General features: G+C 47.5%; 2 protein-coding genes across 2 annotated transcripts in view; both read left to right on the forward strand.

Moving 5' to 3' along the window:
• Window positions 1–23,232, forward strand: part of PRR5 (proline rich 5) — a 131,584-nt gene extending 108,352 nt beyond the window's left edge. Inside the window, exon 10 of the transcript XR_014233418.1 lies at window positions 23,001–23,232. The gene's annotated coding sequence lies outside the window, so the exon portion shown is untranslated. The remainder of the gene's footprint in view (window positions 1–23,000) is intronic.
• The window catches only part of ARHGAP8 (Rho GTPase activating protein 8), a 53,776-nt gene extending 30,544 nt beyond the window's left edge, over window positions 1–23,232 (forward strand). Inside the window, 5 exon segments of the mRNA XM_082348965.1 lie at window positions 8,347–8,372; window positions 8,375–8,419; window positions 9,294–9,371; window positions 9,832–9,960; window positions 12,969–23,232. Coding sequence (XP_082205091.1) covers window positions 8,347–8,372; window positions 8,375–8,419; window positions 9,294–9,371; window positions 9,832–9,960; window positions 12,969–13,294 — 604 coding nt within the window. The 3' untranslated portion in view covers window positions 13,295–23,232.
• Window positions 23,233–26,701: the final 3,469 nt, after the last annotated feature.

Genomic DNA, 26,701 nt, shown 5'->3' on the forward strand with positions numbered 1-26,701 from the left:
GCTCTTTCCAGCTCTGGAAAGGCAGTCTTGTGGCTTAACTCCTCACCCGAGTCTCTTCCTGTGTAACCGTAGGTATAACCCTGCCCTCCGCACCCTCCAGGGCCACGGGGTCTTAATAGGGTGTGCAGACAACGTGAGCCAGTTCCTGCTGCCCAGTGCTTTTCCTGCTCTTGTTCCTCCTTCTGATCCCCTCCTCCAGGAAACCTTCCCTGATGGCTGCACACAGAAGGGAATCATCTGTTGAAAAGACTATTCTTTCCCCCATTGAATTGCCCTGGGACCCTTGTAAAGAACTAACTGACCATATACGTAAGGGTTTATTTCTGGTCTCTCAATTCTATTCCACTGATTTGCATGCTGGTGTCACACGATCTTTATTGCTACAGCTTTACAGTGAGTTTTGCAATTGGGAAGTGTGATTCTTCCAACTTTGTTCTTCTTTTTCAAGATTGTTTCAGCTCTTCTGGGTCCCTTGAATTTCCATATTAATTTTAGAATCAGCTTGTCCATGTCTGCAAAAAAAAAAAAAAAAAAAAGCAGCTGGGATTTCAATAGGGATTGTGCTGTCTCTGTAGGCCCATTTGGGAAGTATTGCCATTTTAACAATATTGCCTTCCAATTCAAGAGCATGGATATCTTGCCAATTTTTTGAATGTTTTAAATTTCTTTCAATAATGTTTTATAGTTTTCAGTGTACCAGTTTTGCACTTTTTTGTTAAATTTATTAAGTATTTTATTCTTTGTGATGCTATTGTAAATCAAATTGTTTTCTTAATTTTATTTTTTCATTGTTCATTGCTAGTGTATAGAAATACAACTGAGTTTTGTATACTGATCTTATATCCTGCAACCTAGCTGAATTCATTTATTAGTTCTAATAGGTTTTTGTGAATTTTTTTTTTAGTATTTTCTATATCTAAGAGCATGCCATCTGCAAATAGAGATAGATATTCTTTTCCAACCTGGATGCCTTTTATTTCCTTTTCTTGCCTGGTTGCACTGGCTGTACTGTCTAGTACAATGTCGAATAGAAGTGATGAGAGCGGACATCCTTGTTTTGTTCCTGATCTTAGGGAGAAGATTTCAGTCTTCTAGCATTAAGTATGATGCTAGCTGCGGGTTTTTCATAGCTACCCTTGATCAGGTTGAGGAAAATCCCTTCTGTTCCTACTTTGTTGAGTGTGGGATTTTTTCTTTCATGAAAGGGTGTTAGATTTTGTCAAATGCTTTTTTTGCTCTATTGAGATGATCACATTGCTTTTGTCCCTTATTCTATTAATATGGTGTTACACTGATTGATTTGCATATGTTGAACAAACCTTGTATTCTTGGGATAAATCGCACATGTTCATGGTATGTAATCTTTTTATATGCTGCTGGATTTGCTTTGCTAATATTTCATTGAGGATTTTGTGTCTATTCATAAGAAATACTGATCTGTAGTCATCTTGTCTTCTGGTGTCCTTGTCTGGTTTTGGTAATACTAGCCTCATAGAATGAATTGGAAAATGTTCCCTCCTGTTCTATTTTTTGGAAGGGTTTGTGCAGGATTACAGTTAATCCTTCTTTTTACATTTGGTAAAAATCACCAGTGAAGCCATCTGATCTTGAGTTTTTCTTTGCAGGAAGTTTTTTTGACTACTAATTCAATCTGTTTACTTGTCAATCTATTCAGATCTTATATTTCTTCTTGACTCAGTTTTAGTAGTTTGTGTTTTTCTAGGAGTTTGTCCATTTCATCTAGGTTATGTAATTGGTTGGTGTGCAGTTGTTCTTAGTACTCCTTTGTAATCCTTCATTTCTGTAACATCACTGGTAATGTGCCCCCTTTCATTCCTGATTGTCGTAATTTGAATCTCCTCCCTTTTTTTCTTAGTCTCGCTGAAGCCTTATCAATTTCAGTGATCTTTTCAAGGAATCAACTTTTGGTTTGATTGATATTTCTCTATTGTTTTTCTATTCCCTATTAATTTCCACTCTCATCTTTAATATTTCCTTCCTTCTGCTTGTTTTGGGTTTAATTTGATCTTCTGTTTCTAGTTTCTTAAGGTGGAAGTTTTGGTTATTGATTTGAGATCTTTTTTCTTTTCAATATAGGTGTTTAGAGCTATAAATTTCTCTGAGTCCTGCTTCAGATGCATCCCATCAGTGCTAGTATGTTGTCTTTCTATTTTAATTAATCTTAAGGTGTTTTCTAATTTCCCTTGTGATTTTTTTTCTTTGACCCATTGGTTTTTAGCAGTCTGTTGTTAAATCTTCACGTATTTGTTATTGATTTCTCACTTCATTTCATTGTAGTTGGAGAACTTACTTTGTATGATTTAATTCCTTTTAAATGTATTGAGATCTGTATGATCCAACATATGGCCGATCCTAGGGAATGTTCCATGGGCCTTGAGAAGAATGTATACTCTGTTGTTGGGTGGAGTGGTCTGTAGATGTCCATTAGGTCTTATTGGTTTACAGTGTGGTTCAAATCTTCTGTTTCTTTGTTGATATTCTGACCAATTGTTCTATTCACTATTGGAAGTGGGGGAGTGAAGTCTCCAGCTATTATTGTTAAATTATTTCTCCCTTCATTTCTGACAGTTTTTGTTTCATATATTGATATTTTGGGGCTCTGTTGTGAGTTGCATAAATTTTTATAATTCTTATGTTTTCTTCATTGATTGACCCTTTTTGCCATTATAAAATGGTATTCATTGTCACTAGAATACCATTTTATAATGTTTAAAAATTGTCACAACAATTTTTGACCTCAAGTCTATTTTGTCTGATATTAGTATAGCTACTCCAGCTCTTTTTAGTTACTATTGGCATGCTGTATCTTTTTCATCCTTTTACTTACAATCTATCTGTGGCTTTTAATGACAAGTGTGTTGCTTGTAGGCAACATATAATTGGATCATGTTTTTGTCCCATTTTGCCTTTTGATTAGAGTATTTAACCCATTTACATTTAATATGATTGCTGGTAAGGTAGGTTTACATCTGCCATTTTACTACTTATCTCTATGTCTTGTCTTTTTTGTTCCTCTAGTTCCTCCATTACTACCTTTCTAGTGTGCCATTTTAATTCTCCTGTTTCTTTTGCTATATATTTTTTAGTATTCTTAGCGTTGCCCCAGTGATTAGAATTGACATCTTAATTTATAACAGTCTAGTTCTGATGAATAATAACTTCAGTAGGATACAAAAAAAATTGTGCTCCATTCCTTCTCCCCTCCTTTGTGCCATTATTGTCATACGAATTACATCTTTATTTTATGACCACTGACAACAATTTACAATTCTTGCTCTATGCAGTGGCCTTTTATATCAGATGAGGGGGGGAAACAGAGTTGCAAACAATAATACATGTACACTGTCTTTTATGTTTACCTCTGGAGTTTCCTTTACCTGTGCTTTTTATTTCTTCATGCAGATGTGAGAGGGTGGGTTGGGGGAAAAGAAAGAAATAGAAGGATTGTGGAATTTTCAAACACTTTGGAGAAGTGGGTGTGTGTCCCCCTCCCCACACCTCCCCTTCTTCTTTCCTGTTTGGAGGAAACATCTGATGGTGACCGATTCAGGAATACTCTGGGCTGTTCATTAACGAGCAGGGCCGCACGGCTCTTTCTGCTTCTGTGTCTCTCCCAGAGCTGAAGCCTTCAGCTGGGCCAGGGCCCACTTTTGCAAAGAAAGAGAAGATGGGCATCTGACTTTCTGTTCTCTTTCTCTGCCAGCTCAAGATACACTCATCTGTGGTCTCCTGCATGGGTGTCTGTCTGTCCAGAGAGCATAAGCTCCTGGCACTTGTGAATGGCCTCGGGTGGGGAGCAGGCTTCCCCAGGCTCTGGTTCTAGGTCATGTGAGCCAACCTGACTTGCCAGAACTCCCAATCCCATTAGCATTTTGGGGACTGGTCTAGCTGATGATACAAAGCAGTTTCTTATTCTTCATTCACCCCCCAGAGAGGGCCAGCTGTGCAGAGGTGGGGTTGCAGACTTCCTGGGCCTTTTCGCCACAGATGACCTCAGCACCCCCATCTCACACCAAGCCCCCGACTCAGAAAGAAGGGCTGTGGTCTGCTCCAGGCACAACAAGGGCTTCGGAGTCAGATTTTGATTTGAGACCTGGCTGTGTGACTTCAGATAAAATAATTTGCATCTGAGTTTCAGTTTTGTCCTCTATACAAACAGGGGCACAGTGATGAAGCCAGTGGGCTTAGGAGCATGGCCAGCGCACAGTAGGTCCTCAGCACACGGTCTTCCTGTGATCGTCCACGTGAGCTGCTGGGAGGGGATGTGAGACGAATGACCGTCTCAGAGGGCTGGGAAGAGCTGGGGTGCCCAGTGAGGCAAGCCTGGCCCACACTCCCTGTTACCACTGCGATTTCAGGTTGCTGGTTCCCCCTCCCTGTCCCTACTGTCTCTAAAAACCACAGTCCCTCCTTACTTGTATTCCTTGCATGCACAACCAGAGAAGGAACATGCTGTGAGTTATTGTAAGCGCGTCTCCCAAGTTGGGGCATACAAACAAGAAGATGTGCCGAGAATCCCCAGTGCCCTCTGGGGGCGGCTGACTGGCCGAGAGCGAGCTGGGCTGACGGTGATTTGCGCTCCGTCTCCGAGAGCACCCCTGCCCAGTGCGTACCTCGGAACTTCAGTTCAGGGTCTGGCCCTGGGCCGCACACGTGGAGATAGATGCACAGGAGGGCTGCGGTGTGTTAGGATTCACCCCTGCCCTGGGCATCCCCACATAGCCAGGACGCACACCCTGTTTTTAATCCAGAGTTCCTGGGGTAATTGCCATTCTCTGCACTGACTCTGTCAGTCCATTGAACAAGCCTGTCTCTCAGCCAGCAAGCAGGGGATGAGGAGGGGAGGAGAAACCCAAATTGAGGGTTTCTGCTCTATTGAAAGCAGTGATTTTATGCCAGGGCCCCCATTCTGCAGTGAGCTGGATGTCAGCTCCTTAAGTGCTTGGGCAGAGAGCATGCTCAGCTGGGAGCCCTGCATCTGTGGGCACATCCCTCCCCTTCTGCGACCTCAGTCTGCCCCTGATCCTCCAGGCCCCTTCCTGCTCTGGAAGTCTGCTTTCAGAAACAAAATGTGGACTAAGCTATAGGCAAAGAGGTCTTTCAGTAACTCATGGGTGTCCAGCCTTTGGGAAGGTCTCAGTAGAGCCCCCTCCCCAGGTTAGTTATAGCAACTAACCTGGGCTTCAGAATCAATAGACCCAGGCTCTCTGGCTGTGTGACCTTGGGTAGGTCACTGCAGCACACTGGGCCCAATTCTTTATCCATGAAATGGGCCACCTGTGTCTGGCCTGGGACGTCGCCCAGCCCTTGGCATTCCAGTGATTTTAGTTATTAGTGCCTTTGACTTACAGCTTAAAACCTTTCCCATCGTTCACTGTTTATGACTTGCAGCTCCCTAGAGGAAGGTTGCCACCATCTCCACTTTCCATGTGGGAAAACTGAGACTGGGGAGGCTCAGAGACAGGCTGAGGGTCACCCAGCTCCTAGGACAGGGCCAGGACTTGTGCAGTCTGTGTGGTTCCCAAGGAAACGGAGGAGAAAGAGATACTGCAGCTTTGGAGCGTCCTGGGAGAAAAGGACCCGTCTGCCATGTTCCTCCTTCCCAGGGGTGCAGAGGGAGACCGCCTGGACGCTGCTTGGGCCTCAGGCCACCTCCTCCCTCTCAGAGGGGACACACAGGAAGTCACATTGGGGAAGGGGTAGGGAGGGTCCAGGTCACATTCCTGTGGTAGCATGGCCTCGTGAAGGCAGTGACGGTCCCCAGGGCCCCTTTGCCAAATGGACTGTTGTTTGGTGTCCTGGACGGGCAGCTTCGGTGAAATCACCAGGAGGGACTTCCCTGGTGGTCCAGTGGTTAGGACTTTTTTTTTTTTTGCGCAGACGTCAGTAGTTTATTGTTTGTTTAGTCCAAACACATTCAAAATGGAAACTCAAAGAATCCTTTCCACCTGAAACAATTAAACTAGATACTACGAGCATATAATGCTTAACACATTACAGCAATAAAGATGGTAATCCATTGTCTTCTATACCTACTAAAGCCAAGATGGTAAAGCCACTTTCTGCTGAAGGCACAGGTTCAATCCCTGGTCGGGGAACTAAGATCCCGAAAGCCGCGCATCCCAACAAACAAACAAAACAAACCATAAACCTAAATGTAAAATTCAGAACTATAAAACTTCTAGAAGATAATATAGGAGAAATCACCAGGAAACCCAGCTTTCCATGGAGATTGGGACATGCAAAGGCCTGTCATTACTGGTGATACAGTTTTAATTGTATTCACGTGGACCAGATTTTGGGCGCTCTGAAAATTTCGGAGTAAAATGGAAAGCAGGACTGATACCACGTCCAGCCGATGAATCGCTACAGAAGGAGCATAGATCTGGGTCATGGCCGGCCTTGCCTCCAACTCTGCCACCTCCCAGCTGCGGGACCTCAAGCTGGTCACCTGGACTTTCCCAGTGTCCATCTCCGATCCCTGATTTGGGCTAACAAAAGTACAGTGGAACTTAAATAGATAATATACAAGAATGAAGGTTCTAGACTCAGACTCGAGGGTCTGAGTCCCGGCTCTGTCCATTTGTGACCATGTTTTCCCATAATCTGTTGCTGCGTCATAAACTCCCCTAGCAATTAACAGCTTCAAACAACAACCATTTTGAAGTGTATCCTGATTTCTGTGGGATAAAGAGGGACATTTTGTAATAATAAAGAAGACAAAATAACCCTCAGAATTTATGGACCAGTAACAGCTTTAAAATACATGCAGCAAAATCTGGTAGAACCAAAGGAAAAACAGATACACGATCCTAGTGGGAAACCTCAGTACCCTTCTCTGTAGAGTTGATGGAACAAGCAGACAGAAAACCAACACTCTAGAAACACAATCAATCAAATTAACCTAACTGACATTTAAAGAACACACACCCTAAGAACAGCAAAACAGGGCTTCCCTGGTGGCGCAGTGGTTAAGAATCCGCCTGCCACTGCAGGGGACACAGGTTCGAGCCCTGGTCTGGGAAGATCCCACATGCCGCGGAGCAACTAAGCCCGTGTGCCACAACTACTGAGCCTGCGCTCTAGAGCCCGTGAGCCACAACTACTGAGCCCGCGTGCTGCAACTACTGATGCCCGTGTGCCTAGAGCCCGTGCTCCACAACTAGAGAAGCCACCGCAATGAGAAGCCCGCGCACCGCAATGAAGAGTAGCCCCTGCTCGCCGCAACTAGAGAAAGCCTGCGCGCAGCAACGAAGACCCAACGCAGCCAAAAATAAATTTAAAAAGTTAAAAAAAAAGAAATTGTACACTCAGCACTACTAGAAAATGATATTTCATTGTGTTCAAATCTATTCAAAAAAAAAAAAAAAAGAACAGCAAAACATATTCTGCTCAATTAAAAAGTGACGGAGCAGGATCCCAGCCAGGTATGTCTGACTTCAGAGCCCTTGTCCCTCAGTCTAGCATAGTCCTCAAATATGCTGCCTTCGGGGCAAGAAAATCCAGCAGATGAGGAAAGAGAAACAGACGTGTTTAGTGGGAGCCCAGGGGTCCGTAGAATGGGTCACTGTGGGCAGCTCTGGCTTCAGATCCTGACTCTGCCAGCTGGGGAGGGGTGTGGTGGGATGCGGCTGGGAGGGTCATTCTTTTATATTAGTACCCATGTTTTCAAATTTCCTTATGTGAATCTCTGTATCAAATGAGCACATAAGAGACTGAGTGTTAACAGCCTGTCTGAGGCAACATACTGGGTTTTCACGAAGCATCTTTTTTTTTTTTTTTGGCCACGCCACACGGCTTGCAAGATCTTAGTTCCCCATCCAGGGACTGAACCCAGGCCACAGCAGTGAAAGTGCCAAGTCCTAACCACTGGACCCCCAGGAATTCCCGAAGCATCTTTTTTGATTGATCAGGTCTCCTGGTTCTGCTCTCATGGCCAGATCTTCTCAGGCCCCTGGGCCTTCCTTTGTATGTTTCCTTCTGTCTGGAATGCCCTTCCCTCTTTTGTCCTCTGCAAGCTCCTACTCATCCCTCAAAACCCAGTTCTGAAGTTGCCCCATGTGGAGCCCTTCCCAACTCCAGATCTCCCCCATAGCACGTGCATCCTTCTGGTGGAACGCTCAGACAATGCACTATCATTTTTATTATTTCTGCCTCTCTTTTGGTCACCTACTTCCTTAGGGTCCAGGAAGCAACTCTCTCTCCCTGTACGGCATCTTGGTCCTGTGTTTTCACAAAGGTGTGGTGGGGACCAGAGCCCTGTGCTTGTCACGATCACCCATCATACCCAGGTGAAAACTGTTGCTTTCTTTTCTCTCCCCTCAGTCTCGAAGACAAAAATCAAGGCGAACTCACCCCCCTGTGCTGAGGTACACAGTGACATACCTGAGAGAGGAAGGTGAGTAAGAGCTGGCTCCAGCCAGGGGAGGTGAGGGCTGCCAGGTACACCTCCCCAGGAGGCCTCTCTGGGATCCTGAGAGCCCCACAGGCCAGGGAATTAGAGGAGCTGGAACCTGGGCAGGGAGGGTAATCAGGATGGGCAGGGCTCGGGCACAGTGGCTCCAGCCAGGGGCTCTGACCCGACTGTCTGGGTTTGAATCCTGGCTCCACTGTGTGCTAGCTGTGTGGCCTCAGGTGAGTTACTTACCTTCTCTGGGCCTCTGTTTCCTCATCTGTCCAATGGGGTTAATAACAGTATCTGGTGCACGGGGTTGTCATGAGGCCTAAATGAGGTGAAGCGTGTGTGTTGCTTCGCACAGCACCAATCCACAAGAGGACCGCCATGAAAGGGACTCCTTTGGCCTGAGAGATAAGCTTGGTTTGTAGATGCCATTGCCAGTGGGGTGGGTGCACTCAGTGACTTGGAAGTGAGCCCTGTGGCTCCTCCAAGACTCCTGAGGCCAGAGCTCAGATCCACAGGGCAGGTGCGTGGAGGCTGCTTTTACCCTAACAGGAGGAAGATTATTCTGTCGGAGGAATGGGCAACCAGGGACGAGTGGCCCCCTGCAGGTGCAGGTGCGGGAGCTGCAGGGGGTGGTGCATCAGGCAGGAAGTGGGGTCCCTGTGGGTGGTTCCCAGTGTGCCCCAAGAACTGTATGTTCATGGCGTAAAAAGTTCTCTGAGACAACGGCTGTTGGGCTGGAGGTTCTGTGGTTGTCATTTGGAGCTGCCAGCCGCAGCGGGGTGATGCGTGGGCAGGGGGCAGTCACGGGACATTCTAGAAACCTCAGGTGCTGGGCCCTGTGAGATGCCTGGAGGCTCTCCCCTTGCAGGACTCCACACCGAGGGCCTGTTCCGGAGATCGGCCAGCGTCCAGACCTTCCGCGAGATCCAGCGGCTCTACAACCAAGGTGAATGGGCTCCCCCGAGACCCCCACTCTGAGCCTCCTGCCCGGCCAGCCACACAGCGCTCGGGCGCCTCAGAGCCCCGTCACCCCCCGACCCCAGAATAGCCCAGGGCCGGGGCCAGCGGCCCAGATGAGTCCTGTGCCCGGACCCCAGACTCCCGTCTCAGCCCTGCGTGCCAGGTACCGGGGACAGTGGAAGCCGGGCCCTGACCTCAGAGCGCTCTCGTCCCAGGCGGGGCTAAGCCACAGGGCAGAGAATCAGTAGTGTCCCCCAGCCTCGGCCGGACGCCCTGGAGAGGCAGGGGAGGGCGGGCGACACCCTATTTCCAGGACAGGACAGCTGTGTCCCAGTGTCGGACTGTTCCCCTCAGGAGGTTTACAGCCATTTCGTGGCAGAGCCTGTTTTAAAGCAGGAATCCCCTGCCCAGAGTCAGAACTCAGACGTCCGATGTTCTGTGTCTAGGGAAACCTGTGAACTTTGACGACTATGGCGACATATACCTCCCTGCTGTGATCCTGAAGACCTTTCTGTGGGAGCTGCCCCAGCCGCTGCTGACCTTCGAGGCCTACGAGCAGATTCTCGGGATCACTAGTATGTAACCGACGTGGGTGCTGGCCGAGGACCAGGCCGGGGGGGGGGTGCTGGCACTGTGGGCCAGGAGAGGGGCTGTCCCCACCTGCACCCCTGCTGGCCTCAGCCAGGCCACCGCTGTCTGTGGTCGGGGGACAGGGGTCAGGGGTTGTCAGCTGCCGCTGGGCCGAGAGGCGGGGGTCTCTGAGGGCATCTCTAGATTTGGGGCACGTCTCCCTGGTCATAGTGCCCCCCCCGCTGTGCTGCTCTGGGGGAACTCCCACCTCCAGCAGCTCAGCTCCCTCATCTAAAAGGGCGTAGCCACCCACCTGCTGTTACAGAAAAAGCTACTCATGACCCTTGTGAAAGCACAGTGAGGCAGCCCCTATCTGGGGCGGGGGGGATTGTGAGAGGTGTAGGCCCCACTGCAGTGGGGTTTGGCAGTGGGGAGACAGTTTGGGCTCAACTCCAAATACAACAAGCAGAAGGAGGGGTTGTTTACAGCCAAGGAGCAGGTCGGGCAGGGGGGGTGGGCGAGGGTGGCCCATGGATGGAAAATTACTGAGAGGCAGCATCAGGGGTGGGGGATGGATTCTGGCTAAACTGATCCAACAGGATTCTTGCTGCAGGCAGGCCAAGTGGTCCAACATCCGCTGAGGGATGGGGGATGGGGGGGATGAGGACCCGATCAGATATCAAGGGTGATCAGGGTTCTTGTTAAACTAACTTAGGGTTCTTGGTAAAGTTGGACAATGCAGAGATAAACATAGAAGCGCAAAAGCTGAGGGCTTGTTGAAAAAGAACTCAGAAGAGACTGACTAGAGTTCTCCCCACATTGGTAGAGAACGCCAACGAGATGTGATGCAAGCTGCAGCTCTAGGGCATGGAGATGCAGATGCTCTGGGGTGGGTCAGGTGCACACTTGGCCATGGCACTGATCACTCCTAACAGCCCAGTAACGGCACATCAGAGATGCTGGAAGATGCTAGGAAAGCAACGTAATCAAACATTGTCGCTTTCAAATGGGGCGACCCCTGGCCCCAGTGTTCCCCGAAAACTGGGTGTGCTTCTTGGTGGGTGTCGAGCCAAAAGACATAACCAAGGTCCCCACCACCACATACACACACACACACTAAGAGACTAAGCACTAGCATTGTTTCTAACAGCTCAAGGTTGCACCCCTAGGATGGTGACTCCAACCCAAATAAGTTCCTGCCCAAGGAAGTACTTTTCATTCCAGCCAAAACCTGGTGGTAGGCAGAGATGCCCAACCCCGTCTTAGAGCAGTTATTTTAGAAAGTTTGCAATTATGAGTTAGTTCTTTCCTTTTCATTTGCATCTCTACTCATTCTTTCTAATAGTTGCCTAGCATTCCATCAACTTTATTATTCTGAAGCGTGCAGACCCTGCCTTCTGGGCTGCCACCCGACAGCTCAACCTGGCTGAATCGTGACTCAGGCATAGGGTTGCCAGATTCAGCAGTTAAAAAATACAGGAGGTCCAGTTAAATGTGAATTTCAGATAAACAACAAATACCTTTTTAGTATAAGTGTGTTCCAAATATTGCACGGGACATACCTATACTAAAAAATATTTGCTGTTTATCCGAAATTCACATTTCACTGGATGTCCTCTGTTTTATCTGGCAACCCTGCTCAGGTGGGGTGCGTGACTCCTTGAAGTGATGCAAAAGCAAGTCCTTGCAGGGCACGCTCTGGAGGAAATGGACTTTCCAGGTGGCCTGTGGTGTCCAGGGAAAAAGGAAACTGCTACAGGGACCATCGCCCAATGTATAGCAAGGTTAAGAGCACCGGCTCAGAGCTGAACAGATTTGGACTCAAGTCTGGGCTTTGTCACACATTAGCTGTGTGACCTTGGGCAAGTCACTTAACCTCTCTGAGCTCACCTCCCTCATCTATATAAAATTGGGGCTGCTTTGAGGATTAAATGTGCGTAAAATGCTTGGCACGGTTCCTGGCACACAGTAAGTGCTTTGTACGTGGTGGCTTTGCGACAGTGAGCTGGTCCTTCCTGCTCACCAGTGAGTGCTCTTTTTCGAAGGAACCATAGTGAGAGCTGGAGGTGGACATTACACCAGTATCTACTCTGGGACCACAGTTCTTAGAAAGATGTCGAGGCTGGAAAGCAGAGATCCAGGGCAACTAGATGGTGGCCTCCAAGCTTGTTGGTTCCTCAGAAATATTAATTCCAAGGGAATTCCTGGTCCACTCAAATTAGCCAGCAACAGCTTGAGTTCAGGAAAGAATGACTTTTATTAATAAGCCAGCAAGAACGTTCACAGCAGGGAATTCTGTGTCTTTCGGCAGTGGCTGTGTTTGTAAAGCCCAGGGTTTAGTGGGAGAAGGTTGGTATGCTGGAGGGTTGAGGTGTGAGTGTGTGTACGTGTGTGTCTGCAGCGGGAGCTCGGTGAATGCGTGTTGAAGCGCGTTTGGACTTGCAGTTTGTGGAGCTCAGTGAGGGCTGGAGTTGTGGCAGCACTGGGGGCGCTCAGTCTGCTCACGTACCTCCAGGCCCTGGTCGGGGTGGCCCCTGAGCTGTGAATCTAAGCAGGCTGTTAGTCTAGAGCAGGGTCAGCACGCTTTTGCTCTAAAGAGCCCGATAGTAAATATTTTAGGCTGTGCGTGCCGGACTCCACTGTCACGGACTCACCTGTCATGCAAAGCAGCCGTTCATTCATGGATGAATCAGTGGGTGTGGGTCTGGGCCAATGAGGCTTTACTGACAGAAGTAGGTCGCTGGCCCTCGCCTGTAGTTTGCCTAGACCGTCCCACGCATAAGGTGATCTGGCACCCTGGGCTGCCTGCGGGGGAGCTGTGACAGTGCCCGGGGCGGAGAATGGAGCGGAGCTCAGAGAAGGGGGCGTTTGCTGAGAACAGCCACGCGGCCAGGAAGGAAGTGGGAGCCCCCGGCCCCGCGGAGGGACAGTCTGTTCCCCGGCCCTCACCCCTGCCCGCGCTCGGAGGGACGCAGGAAGAGCGGGCTCAGGAAGGACCCTCATGCCGTGGCAGGTGTGGAGAGCAGCCTGCGAGTGACCCGCTGCTGCCAGATTCTGCAGAGCCTTCCAGAACACAGCTACGCCGTCCTCAGCTACCTCATGTGCTGCCTGCACGAGGTGAGTGGGCCGAGCCAGCCCCAGCGGTGCCCGAACAGACCAACATCTGGTTCCCACCCTCTCTCGGCCTCGGAGCCCCACCCTGGCCCCAAAGGACCTCATCCAAGGCCTGACCAGGCAACAGCTCTGCCGAGAAACCCTCCCGGCCTCCGGGCAGGTCACCTATGCCATCCCTGCTGCTCCCGGGCCAGGTGCCCTCAGCCGATGCCAAACCCTCTCTAGCGGGTTCCTCTGCTCTCACATCAGCTCCTGCCTGGGCTGAGTGTCGGGGGGACGTGCCCGGGCCAGGGATACTCAGGAGAGTCTCGCTACCTGTGTGTGGCCTGAGCTGGACGTGCCTGTGAAGTTTCATGAGTGTCCTGGGGCTGCCGTAGCAAGTGCCACATACTGGGGAGGCTTAAGAAATGTGTACTCTCATGGTCCCAGAGGCCAGAGATCCTAGAATCAAGGTGTCGCAGGGCCGCACTCCCTCCAAAGGCTCCAGGGGAAGGTCCTTCCTGCCTCCTCTGCTCCTGGTGGCTGCAGGCACTCCGTAGCTCGTGGCTGCATCCCTCCGGCCCCGTCTTCCCCGGCCTCCTCCTGTGTGTCTCTGTCTCCCTCTCCTTTCTCTGATAAGGCTGCTCGTCATTGGATTTAGGGCCCACCTGGGTCATCTGGGGTGATCTTGTCTTGATATCCTTAACTACATCTGCAAAGACCCTTTTTCCAATAAGGTCACCTTCACAGGTTCTGGGCGGACTTACCTTTTGCAGGGCTGCCATTCAACCCCTCACACTAGGATAAGAAAATGACAGGGAGAGAAGCTCCTTTCCTGGCTCTGGGTCTGGGCTCTCCTGGGTCAGAGAGCAGCAGCCTGTGAGGCCAAGAGGGGAGAGTCCACAACCCCAAATGGGGCCCCCCCCCTCGCCCCCAGACCCACGTCCTCCATTGTATAACTGCTTCTTCATCCCCTCACCTCTCCAGGCCCTTTGTGGGTGGGGAGTGGACGCGGTTGTGAACGAGGCAGGGCCTGGCTGTGTGGGTCCCGGCTGGGGACCCCGAGCTTCTGAGCATCTACAGTGCAGCAACGTCACGGGGGAGGCTTGTCCAGGGTCTTCAGGGCCCGTGCAGGAACCCTGCTCCGAGGCAAGCGGCCTGAGGATGTGATGACCAGTGAGGGCAGAGGGGACCTCCGGGCCGTGTCACATGCTGGAGCCCGTACCCTAGCACCACCTCTTGGTTTTAAAATAAACTGCTTCATTCCCCCCTCTCCATCACTTGACTTCATTTCTCAGAGGTCAGCAGCTCAAAGTTTCCCTCCCAAGCCTCTTCTTTTTCTCTCCTTCGTTTTCCCTCCTGCCTCTTCTCACCTCCGTGTTCACTCCACTCCCTGACCTGTGGAGTGCAGTCCTCTGCCCTGCCTGTCCTCACTGTCTCTAAGGGAGAGGACATGTGCACGGTGAACCGTCTCCCAGTGCCTGGCAGCGGATGGGTGACACCTCGTGCCAAGGACCGGGCAGACCAGGGCAGGGGAGCATCTGCGTGTTTCTCTGATGCAGATTCCGTGCCGCGTCCAGGCTGGAATACGGAGTCCCCGAGTCTGGCCGTCCAGGTGGTAAGGACATCGGTCCTATTACAGCTTCTGGGGCAGAGGAGGTGGAGCTGGTGGCGGGTGCTGGAGGGGGGACCCTCCCACTGACACAGTACATCCTCCTGGGGAGAGGCCGGCTCAGCCCCGTTGGGGCGGACGTGGTCGGGGGCTGAGCTGGGTGCTTCCTGCAGGGCTCGGAGGGCGACACACGCGGCCATGCGGGGCCGCAGGCTGGTGGGGAGACCACCGCCATCCTCGCTGGACCCTGCGCTGCGCCGGGGCTGACGCAGAACCACCTCCTCACCTGCCTCTTCAGCCCCATGGAGCCCGGCCGGCTGGGTGTTCATGGTTGGGGCTTGAGGGGCTTTAAAGAACACCCCCCTTCGCTGTCCGGGCTCAGAACATTGCGGGAAAAGCAGACTCAGGAGCCCCTCAGGGGGTGTCAAAATGCCTGCTTCGAGCTGAGCGGGGCCCGGCCTGAGTTCTGTCTGTGGCCAAGGGCGCTTGCTAACTAGTCACCCTGATTTCGACAAACACCACCTGGTCGCGGGCCCCGGGCAAGTCATGGGCTAGAATCCACGTGTCCTGCAGAGCTAGTTCCTGAGGAGCACGGGCTCAGTTCCTCCTACCAGGCCCACCTTCAGAATAGTCCCTCCCCCTCCCAAGGGAGGGCCGGTGGGTGGGGAGAGAGGCCGGGAGGATTAATCCTCCCTGATGAAGTTTCCCTGCCGTGGTGCAGGTGGGCCTCCGTGTCTTCTCTGATAGTCTCGTTCCTGGTCTACAGATGAGGACCTGGAGGCCCAGAGAGGGAAATGGCCTTACTCCAAGTCACACAGCTTGTATGTGGCAGAGCAGGGATTCAGCCCTGTGCAAAAAGGCAGAGATTGGGGCTTCAGTCTCCCCACCTGTACAATGGGGGGAGGGGTTTCACACTGCACCCTTCCCTCCAGCTCAGAAACCACAAGGCCTGAGCTAGAATCAGCTCCACCGCACGTCTGGTCACGTTTAACCTCCCTGCTTCCTATCTGAGCACAGCTAAACGATCCAGTGTGGACATCAGGGTTTGTCTGCCCAGTGTTTACAACAGCCGAGACTTGGAAACAACCTAAGTATTTCTCTAAGGATGAATGGACAAAGAAGATGTAATTATCTATGCAATGGAATATTATTCAGCCATAAAAAGTGAAGAAATCCTACCATTTTTGACCACATGGACGGACTAGAGGATGTCATGATAAGTGAAATAAGTCAGGCGGAAAAAGACAAATACCACATGTTCTCATTTAATACGTGGAACAAAAACAAACAAAAAACACCAAACTCGTAGAAAAAGAGATCAGATTTGTGGTTACCAGAGACAGGAGGTGGGGGGAATAGGAACTGGAAGACAGTGGTCAGAAGTTACAAACTTCAGTTATAAGGTAAATAACACTAGGGAAGTAACGCACAACACGGGGACGGTAGCTAACCTTGCTGTACGATACATAGGAAAGTTGCTGAGAGAGTAGATCCTAGGAGTTCTCATCACAAGGAGAAAAATTTTTTCTTTTTATTCTGTCTACATGAGCTGATGGCTGTCGACTGAACCTATTACGATAATCATTTCACAATATACGTAAATCAAACCATCATGCTGAATGCCTTAAACTTACACAGGGATGTATGTCAATTATTTCTCAATAAAATTGGGGAAAAAAAAGATTTGTCTGTTGCCACACTATATTTTGGGCATTTTCTGGTTGTTCTAGAACCATCTACATCTTTGGGTTTATTTTTTATTTATTTATTTTATTTAATTAATTATTTATTTTTGGCTGCCTTGGGTCTTCGTTGCCGCGCGGGCTTTCTCTAGTTGCAGCGAGCAGGGGCTACTCTTCATTGCTGTGGCTTCTCTTGTTGTGGAGCACGGGTTCTAGGCGCACGGGCTTCAGTAGTTGTGGCTCGCGGGCTCAGCAGTTGTGGCTCGCGGGCTCTAGGGCACAGGCTCAGTAGTTGTGGCGCACTGGCTTAGCTGCTCCGCGGCATGTGGGATCTTCCCGGACCAGGGCTCGAACCTGTGTCCCCAGCGTTGGCAGGCGGATTCTTAACCACTGCGCCACCAGGGAAGCCCCCATCTTTGGGTTTAAAACATGTCTTGGTTGCCCGGATGGTTGTCCACACTCCTCCCTCCGTGTGCCCCGCCCCCTCCACACCTCTTCAGCCCCGTGTCCTGGGCATCCGGGGGCGCCCAGGGTCTGCTGGTCTGAGTGGTATCGCCCGTCTCCTCCCAGCTCCCTCTCCCTCACCGGTCTCTCCGCATCCCCCCTTCCCGGCTCTGGATTTGCTCCCCTCCCACTCCATCCGTCTTCTTTATCTGTCTTTGCTTTTCCTTCCAGCTCGCCCTCTCTCACCACTAAGCCGACCAGAACGATTCTCTGTACAACTTGAAAAGTGATGATTGTTTCCTTTCTCTTCTATTCTGCTACAAAGCCTTTTTCTTTCTTTTTTTTCTCCTTCATTCTTTTTTCTTTTTTTAAAACACAACCCTCCAGCTCCAACCAACCACAGCCAGGCCCTAGGGGCCCAGACCCCAGCCCAGAGGGGTTCAGTTTGGAGCCCGAGGCAAACCCACCACCTGTCCCCCGCTGGCCTCAGCCTCTGGAAAACCTGCCTGGCATCTGCTCCCCTGCCCCCAGGAAGGTGTCTCGTTCTCATACAATTCAGAGCAACCCTAAAACAGCCTCAGAGTTCTGTTGCCAGGAAAAAAAAAAATCTGAAATAAAAATGACGGCTCCCCTAAGAGCACAGCAGTGTGAACACCAGAATTAACAACGACGTTAAATCAAATCTCATGCATTACGCAGAAAGGCTTACAGTGCGAAGCACATTTGTGAAATGTATGGTTCAAATTTTCTGACTCCGAGAGGTGGCCCCGAGACGTTCTCCTGTGGCTGCTTTGATAACAGTCTCCCTTTCACAAAAGATAATTGTGGAATCCTAGCTCCAGCAGGCGTGGCCCTGTCACCCTTCCCTTGTATCAAAGCACAATTTCCACAGCCAAAGAAAGTGATTACGGTGATAACGTGTTGGAGACACACGCGGCGCATATCAGCCTAAAACAATGAAACATGATGCAGAAATGAGGGCTCCAGGGTGTCTCTATTGACAGGACGTGTGAAATAAATTGTCCAAACATTCACTTTTGCAGAAATGACGGAGATTTTAAGTGACCTGGGAGATTAGACTGGCTGTCCAGACCTTGTAGCTGACAGGTACCAGGAATGAATGACTCCTGCCCAGAACAGAAACGTCTGTAGGCAAAGCAAGTGGCCGGTCTACCCTGAAGGGATCCAGGCTGCCGTCACTGGGGGAGCAGGCAATGGGCTCCCCGTTTCTGGTACAGCTCAAACTCACAGCCGTGTGACCCTAGGCAAGTCATGTCACCTAGCGCGGGGAGTTCAAAGCCGGAAGGCTCAGCTTGGGTCTCTGTCCTCCACGGTGGGGGTGAGGCCCGGGTAAGCTCTTTGAGCTTTTTCTTGTTTGTGTCATGGAAGGGCAGTCTCCACTCTGCGGTTCCCTGTGTGCTTTTCAGCCTCCGCTTTGGCCAGGCGGTGCCAGTCTCACAGTTATAGAGGTGAGGGGGATACACTTCCTGCCTTCAAGGGGCTTGCAGAATAGTTGCGAAGAAAAGCAAATAAATGCACAAACTACATCTTTTTAGAGCTACTGCAGTATACACAGGACTCAGGCAGGCGCGGGAGAAAGATGGGAGACGGGGGAGTCCCGGGCAGCTCCCAGGCTTGAGCTTTGTGGGCCCCTGAGGGTGGGGTCCTCCCCTGGGGTGGATGGGATGGAAGAGGCAGGGCGAACCCTGCTGTTGGTTTGATAACAAAAAGCTTTACTGTTTTGTTATCAGAAAAAATAATTGCTCAGGGGAAAAAAATTCACTGACAGAAAGTGCAAACAAAGTGAGCATCCTTTAAAATTTTACCATCCGGCGAGAACCATTGTTAATATTTTGAGGCATGGGCACTTTCCTAACACTGCTCGTAGAGATGTAAATTGGTACAATTACGATTTAGCAAGCTGTTGAAGTTAAAGCTGATCCGGCAGTTGTAAGTCGAGGGAAAGAACCAGAAACGTAGGTACAGAGCATTACGGCAGCGTCATCAGAGCAGATAATTAAGTGCAGCCTGAGTGTCCGTCAATAGAAGGAATAGCAGATGAATGAAAGTTACAGCCATGTGACTGAATAGTGTCCTGCAGGTAAAATGGATAAACTGGATCTGCATGTTTCCACATGGCTAGATCTCCAAATATTATGCTGAGAGGGGAAAAAGTTGCAGAGTGATAAACACAGGGTGCTATCACTTATGTAAAGTTTTAAAACTCCCCAATCCTATATTTAGTTTATGAATTGAAAATATTACACTTTTGGAACAATATACAGAAGGAATTTTTTAAAAGTGCGTAGGAAGGAGACATTCCTCATGGAGGAGAAGAACAAAAGGGTCTTTAATTTTTACTTCATTCTATCTAAGTTTTTCTAAGGATTCTTAATATATCTAAGTGTTCTGCTTCCAGTATGGCTGAGTAACTCTGTTGGGATTTGAATTTCCCACAGACAACATCTACAAACTCCAGACAAAATACAAAAGAACAAAAGTAAACAAAGAGAAAATCAACAATGACTGGCGGGCACTGGAGAATGAACCAGGACAGATTCTGGAGGGAAGTTCACACTTGTAGAATGGCAGGAGATAAGTTTACATTACATGGCTTTTAACCCAAGCCAGGCCAAAGCTGTCAATTCTGATAGAATGGCTATGTCAACAGTAGAAAATGACAGTCTTTTTGGCTTGAAGAACAGAGGGCAGAATTTGGGACAACCAGAGTCACTAGAAGGTGGAGAGAGGATTCCAGATAGGAGAGAGGCAGACAGGGAGAGCCTACATTTTGTGCATAAACTCTGCTCAAAGTTCTGCCTGATCCCTGAGCCACACAAGCAGGACAGACACCAGCTAATGATAAAAGAACTAAACTGATGTTTGAGCTACCAATTGACAGAGCTTGCAGTTTGAGTTCATCCAAGTTCAATGCCTGCTAAAGCAAACAAAAACCAGCACTCTTCAGAGAAATATAACAGAACCCAGGGTCTCTACAATATAATTCACAACATCCAAGATACAATTAAAATTTTTTCATCACACAAAGAAATAGGAAAATACAACCCCACTCTAAAGCAATCAATGGAGCTCAACCTTAAAATAATGCCAGTGTTAGAAATTGCAGTCAAGGATGTAAAAGTAGCTATTACACACATCCTCAAGTATATAAGGGAAAATATGATTAAAGTAAATGAAAAGATAGGAAATCTCAGTGAAAAATAAAAATAGAAATCATTAAAAACACAGGGAAATTCTATAAGAGCAAAATACAGTATCTAAAATTATTTTAAAAAGAAAAGAAAAAGAAACCCATTGGTTGTATACAATAGGAGAATGGAATTGACAGTAAAGAGTTATCTTGAATCTAGACCAATAGAAATTACCCAGTCTGAATAACAAAAAGTAAAAGGATTGAAAAAATCTGATCAGAGCCTTAAGGACCTGTGTGACAATATCAGAATGTCTCACACACACACATAATTGGAGCTCCAGAGGCAGAGGAGGGAGAGAATAGGGCACAAAAAAACTTTGAAAATTAATGGCCAAAAAAATCCACAACTTGGTGAAAGACATAAATTTTCAGATTCAATAATCTCAACAAACCCCAAGATAGTTAAAAATCAAAGAAAAATACACCTAGACACTCTATACAGAGACTTCTGGGAATTATGCAGAGAACAAGGACACATTGCATACAGAAGACCAAGGATGGAAGTCAGCTGACCTATCAGCAGAAACTATAGGCCAAAAGACAGTAAAACAACATCTTGTTCCAATACAATAAAGGAACGATAAAAGGCCAAAGGAGGGGAAAGATTTCAAAATAGAATTCTATATCAGCCAAAAATACTCTTCAAGAATGAATGTTAAATAAAAACTCTTTTTAAGTAAAAGAAACCAAGGAACTTTTTTCACTGGCAGATCTGCATCACAAAAAAATGCCGAAGGAATTCCTTCAAGGTGATGGAAATGACAACAGATTGAAACCTGGATGTTTAGGAGGTAATAAAGAATGTTGGAAACAATAAATATCCGGGTTATATAAAAGAGTACTTTCCCCTCTTAATTTAAAAGAAGTAAACTGGATTGTTTGAAGCAAATATATATAATATTGTCTGATAGGATTTATAATATATGTAGGTGTAATACATATGACAGCTGTAGCATTGAATACAGCAGCAAGGGACTTATTTCAAGGTTTCTACCTTTTACATGAAGTGGTACAATGTTAATCCTAAGTAAACTGAAAAGGTAAAGATGTATATTACAACCCCTAGAACAACTACTAAAAAATAATGCAAAGAGATATAGCTTTAAAAATAGATAAATTAAAAGTGACTTCTTAAAAATACTCAGAAAATTTTAAATAAGGCAAGAAAGGATAAACAGGAGGAAGAAAAGCAGAGGGGACAAAAGGAAAAAAATAATATAAACGGTAAACCTAAATCCGTGTCGATAAAATTATCTCTAGTGTTAATGTACTAGACCCTACAGTTAAGAGGCAGATATTGTCCAAATGGATAGAAAAAAAAAAAAAGGCATAACTACATGCACTTTAAAGATAGGTCAAAAGCAAAGTGATGCAAAAATATATACCATGTACACAGTGAGCATCAGAAGTCTGGGGTGTCTATATTAATAATAAATAGGCTTTAAGACAAAGAATATTACTAAACATAGGTGGCCTTTTATAATGATAAAATGGTCAATTTATTTAGAAGACATAACTATCATAAATATGAAAGTACCTAATAATATCACTTAAATACATAAAGCAAAAAGCCCACAACAGATTTAAGCAATTTCCGTAATTGTAGTTGGAGATTTTAGCACTATATTGCATCAACTGAAAGATGAACTAGATAAAAAGTTGGTAAAGTCATAGATAGTCTGAACAACACTACCACCACCTTGGCGTAATGAACATTTATAGAGTGCTACACTCACCAACAGAAGAATATACAATCTTGTCAATTGTACGTGATATAATCACCAATACAGACCAGATTCTGGGACATAAAACAAGTCCCAATAAATTTAAAAGAATTGAAATCATGTGAAGACAACAATGAAATCATATTAGTAATAAAAATCATATCTAGGAAAAACCTAAATATGTGAAAAAAATTTTTGGACGAAAAAGGAGCCACATTTCTAAAGAATCCGTGTGTCAAAGAAGAAATCATAATGGAAGAGAGAAAATAATTTGAACTGAACAGTAATGCAAAATATCGACAATTGGGAAACAGAGATAAAGCAATACCTAGAGGGAAATCTAAATGCTTATTTTAGAAATAAATAAAAATAAAAAAGAATAGTCTAAAATCAATGACTAATGTTCTACCTTAAGAAACTATACATACAGGCAGACTTTGGAAATATTGTAGGTTTGGTTCCATACCACTGCAAAAAAGTGAATACTGCGATAAAGTGAGTCACGTGGACTTTTTGGTTTCCCAGTGCATATAAAAGTTATGTTTGCACTGTACTATAATATATTAAGTGTGCAATAGCATTATGGCTAATGAAACAATGTACATACCTTAATTTAAAAAGTAATTCGTTGCTAAAAAGTGTTAACCATCATCTGAGCATTCAGTGAGTCATAGTAGTAACATCAAAGATCACTGATCACAGATCACCGTAACAAATGTAATAATAATGAAAAGTTTGAAATATTGTGAAAACTACCAAATGTGACACAGAGACATGAAGTGAGCAAATGCTGTTGGAAAAATGGTGCCGATAGACTTGCTTGATGCAGGGTTGCCACAAACCTTCAATTTGTAAAAAATGTAATATCTGTGAAGTGCAATAAAGCAAACTGCAATAAGGCAAGGTCTGCCTGTATATATATTTGACACCACCCTTTGGACACAGCTGATTATCCAGGCGTGGGGTTCTCAACCTACTGGGCCTATTTTATATATATATGTGTGTATACACACACACACACACGCACACACACACATATATATACACAAATCAGTAGAAGGAAGGAAATGCTAAAGAATGAAATAATAACAAAAAATAGACAACTACAGAGAAAATTAACAAAGCCAAACTTTACTTCTTTGAAAAGATAAATAAAATTCATGAACCCCTAGCCAGATATATTAAGATAAAATAAACCACAAATTAAGAATGAGAAAGCTGGGCTTCCCTGGTGGCGCAGTGGTTGAGAATCTGCCTGCCAATGCAGGGGACACAGGTTCGCGCCCTGGTCTGGGAAGATCCCACATGCCGCGGAGCGACTGGGCCTGTGAGCCACAACTACTGAGCCTGCGCGTCTGGAGCCTGTGCTCCGCAGCAAGAGAGGCCGCGATAGTGAGAGGCCCGCGCACCGTGATGAAGAGTGGCCCCCGCTTGCCGCAACTAGAGAAAGCCCTCGCACAGAAACGAAGACCCAACACAGCCAAAAATAAATAAATAAATAAATAAAATATTAAAAAAAAAAAAACTTAAAAAAAAAAGAATGAGAAAGCAATGATCACTTTAGAGTCTACAGAAGGTAAAATGATAATTAAAATATTATGAGAAATTTTATGCCAAAAATTCAAAATAGGTGAGATGAAAAATTCCTTGAATAATTCAACTTAACTGAAAGTGACACAAAATGAAACATAAAATAGTCTTGTATATTAAATACATTGAAATTTAAAAAAAAGTCTTCCCCCAATGAAATTCCTGGCCCAGATGGCTTCACTGGTGAATTCTAACAAATATAAAGATGCTCTTTCAGAAAATAGAATACTTTCCACTTGTTTAATAATATAATTTGACATTGCAAAGCAAAGAAATCTATAGTCAATATCTCTCACAAACATAAATACAAAAATACTTAACAAATATTAGTAAATCAAATAAAGCAATATAAAACAGATACTACATCATGACCACATAGAGTTTATCCCAAGAATTCAAGGTTGGTTATACACTGAAAATTAATATAACTTACTGTATATAGAGAACAATGGAGAAAATCCACATGTTTTTAAATAGATGTAGTATAAGCACTTGACAAAATTTAGTAACCATTCATGATTTAAAAAAAAAAATCTAAGCAAACTAAGAATACAAGAGAACTTCCTCTTTCTATTAAATAACATATGTAATGGTCACACTGTTGAAACGTCTTCCCTAAAATCAGAAACAAGACAAGGATGCTTACACCCACCACTTCCGTTCAAATTATATTGGAGGTCCTAGCTATTGCAACAAGGCAAGAAAAATAATAGGCATAAAGATTGAAAAGAGAGAAGTAAAACTGTCTCTATTTGCAGGTGACATAATTGTTTATGTAGAAAGCCATGAGGGAGCTACCAAACAGCTATGATAACTAATAAGTGATTTAACATGGTTTCAGGGTATAAGGTGTTCAACCAGGAAACAGAAACCACACAATAATTTTAAAAGAAAAAGTTTTGTATAAACAATCACTAAGTATAACAGGGGAGTAACTATGAAGGTATAAAGTGATCCCTAAAGAACACTGCAAGAGAGTACCCAAGGAAGGGACACCTGGAAGGAAAACACCCCTCCCCAAGGCTGGGATTCAGACCCCTTTGGAAAAGTGTGGTTGCAGCCCTCTGGATGCTGAAGTTTGCTGGGTTGCCTGGGCAGAGCTGATCCACAGTCACTGGATATACTGGAAACACCCCAAGGGTTGCAGGTAAGCTGAAGCTGGTGGGTGGTCATACAGAGGGAATTGGGGCTTTAAATACTTCTGTAAGTTTAAAAAAATAAAAGAAATGGCTCCCAGGTACTCCAGCTTACATGGACCTTGAGTGCTAGATGCTTCTTTCCTGATGGTGTCAGTGAAATTCCTGGGGAGCTCTCTCCCTGCATGGCTTGGGTCGTGTGGCCCATCCTTTAACAAAAGAGTGTAGCTGGGGTGGCCCCGGCAATCTGAGTTTCAACCAGCCCCTCAGATGATTCTGATTCTCACTCAGGTTTGAGAACTGCTCCCCTAGAATGACATTAAAGGCATGCCTTATGTCCAAGTTTTGGATAATTTTTCTTGATCCCCCAAAAAACTGGTCAAATTACATTTTTGTAGTATTTGGCCAAATTCTGTCACATCAGTGCAGGAAAATGTGTTAATTAACACATAGCCTCCCTGTGAAATTATTACAGTTTAGAGACATACGTTTTTGGCGAACTGCTAAGGCCAGAGGATTTCCTTCTGTCTGGAAATTTTGTAAGGAATCTAGGGTTGCATTTTCAAACCCAGCAACTTTGGCTAATGCTGGACCCAAGTTTACTTTGGACCCACCCTCCTCTATTTCTCTCTCATCTGCACACATGTACACACATGCATACAAAGAGCAGTCTGCTTCTAAATGTTTAACCACTGGCTCTCTAGGAATGTAAAGCCCTGATTTGTGGCATTTGCCAATTTCCATGGTGTAAATACTCCCACCGTGGCCAATTATAAACTAGCAACATGAAGTCATGGACTTCCCTGGTAGTCCAGTGGTTAGGACTCTGCCCTTCCACTGCAGGGGGCACAGGTCAATCCCTGGTTGGGGAACTAGGATCCTGCCTGCTACACAGTGAGGCCAAAAAAAAAAAAAAAAAAACCATGAAGTCAGCGAATGAGGATTTGGAAGAGACGCACACAGTGATTCTCTGGGGCTGGCGCGAGCCTGCTCTGGCACCAGCGCCATACTTCCAGAGGTGGCCCGTCCCTGGCTGGGCCTCCCCTCCACTTCCGGGCGGTGCCTCCGCCTCACCAGAGCCCCAGCAGTGGAGGCCGTGGGGACAGTTCCTCCTGCTGACTTAACTCCAGGTGTGGGAGAAACTGCGGGTAGAAGCACATCCGCGCACGCCCTCTGGAGCCAGCCTTCCTCAGCCTGGTTTTCCTACCCCGCAGGGACCTGTGGGCTGCTACTAGCACCGGTGGATCTCTGTCACCTGACGACAATAGGGACCCGTTCGGAGCTGCCCCGCCCGTAGGTGGGAGTCCTTCCGTTCTGTTTGGAAACCAAGGATCCTTGGGGGTGGGTGCCGGGGCCTCGTCACGCAGAAGGTGGCCAGTGGATGTAGCAGCAGCTACGGCCAGCACCCAGCGCTCTGTGGGTCCTCCCAGGGGATGGAGCAGGCAGGGCAGGGTGTGGACGGTGTGGCCTGGAGGATGGTCTCACACTCCCAGATGACCACCACCTGCTCAGACTTCTCCCCAGGATGCGCCTGGGAGTCCCTGGGGGAGCCCCCAGCCACAGTCAGAGCTGCTGCTCAGGGGAGGGCGGGACATCGAGGTGGGGACCAGAAACCACCCAGCGGCATCACCAGAAACTGTAGGCACTGTTCTCGGGGAGCCATGGGGGAGTCTGAGAGATGGGTTGGGGGGCAGAGCAGAGTTTAGTTAAGAAGCCCTGCCCCCCACCGTGGGACACGCAGTCTGGGCTGAAAGGGTGGGGAGGGGCAGTGTGTGTCATAGCACTTAGCTAGCCTGTGCTCCCTCATCTGTCCCCTCACGCCTCGGTGGAGTCACCCAGGGGCCAGGTCACCATCCGCAGCCCCAGACTGGCCCGCTAGCCGGGTCAGGAGTGCGCATGCATGCAGCTTGGTCGGGGTGGCCCCCAGTCAGCCACACGGGCCCCACGATGTGACCAGTGTCCAGTGTCCAGAGAGGCAGAGTGGCCGGGAACCACCGCCTGGGATGAAGTCACCTGCTGGCCATGTGACCTGGGTGCGTCCCTTTAGGTCCCTGTGCTTCGGGTTCCCTGGGAGGGGCTGACGTGTCAGAGCAGGTCCGAGGAGGAAGCCGGGTGGGGTGGGCACACGGCAGGTCGTCAGGGAATAGGCTCCTTGGCAGGATGGCGTCACGGGCTCTCCACTCTGCGGGCTCTGTGGGGATGAGGCAAGGGGGGCAGCCCTGGGTGGTCCCGGGGGGCAGAAGCCGCAGGG

This window comes from Balaenoptera borealis (genome assembly GCF_965194805.1).
Source record: "Balaenoptera borealis genome assembly, chromosome: 13".
Lineage (NCBI taxonomy): Eukaryota > Metazoa > Chordata > Mammalia > Artiodactyla > Balaenopteridae > Balaenoptera > Balaenoptera borealis.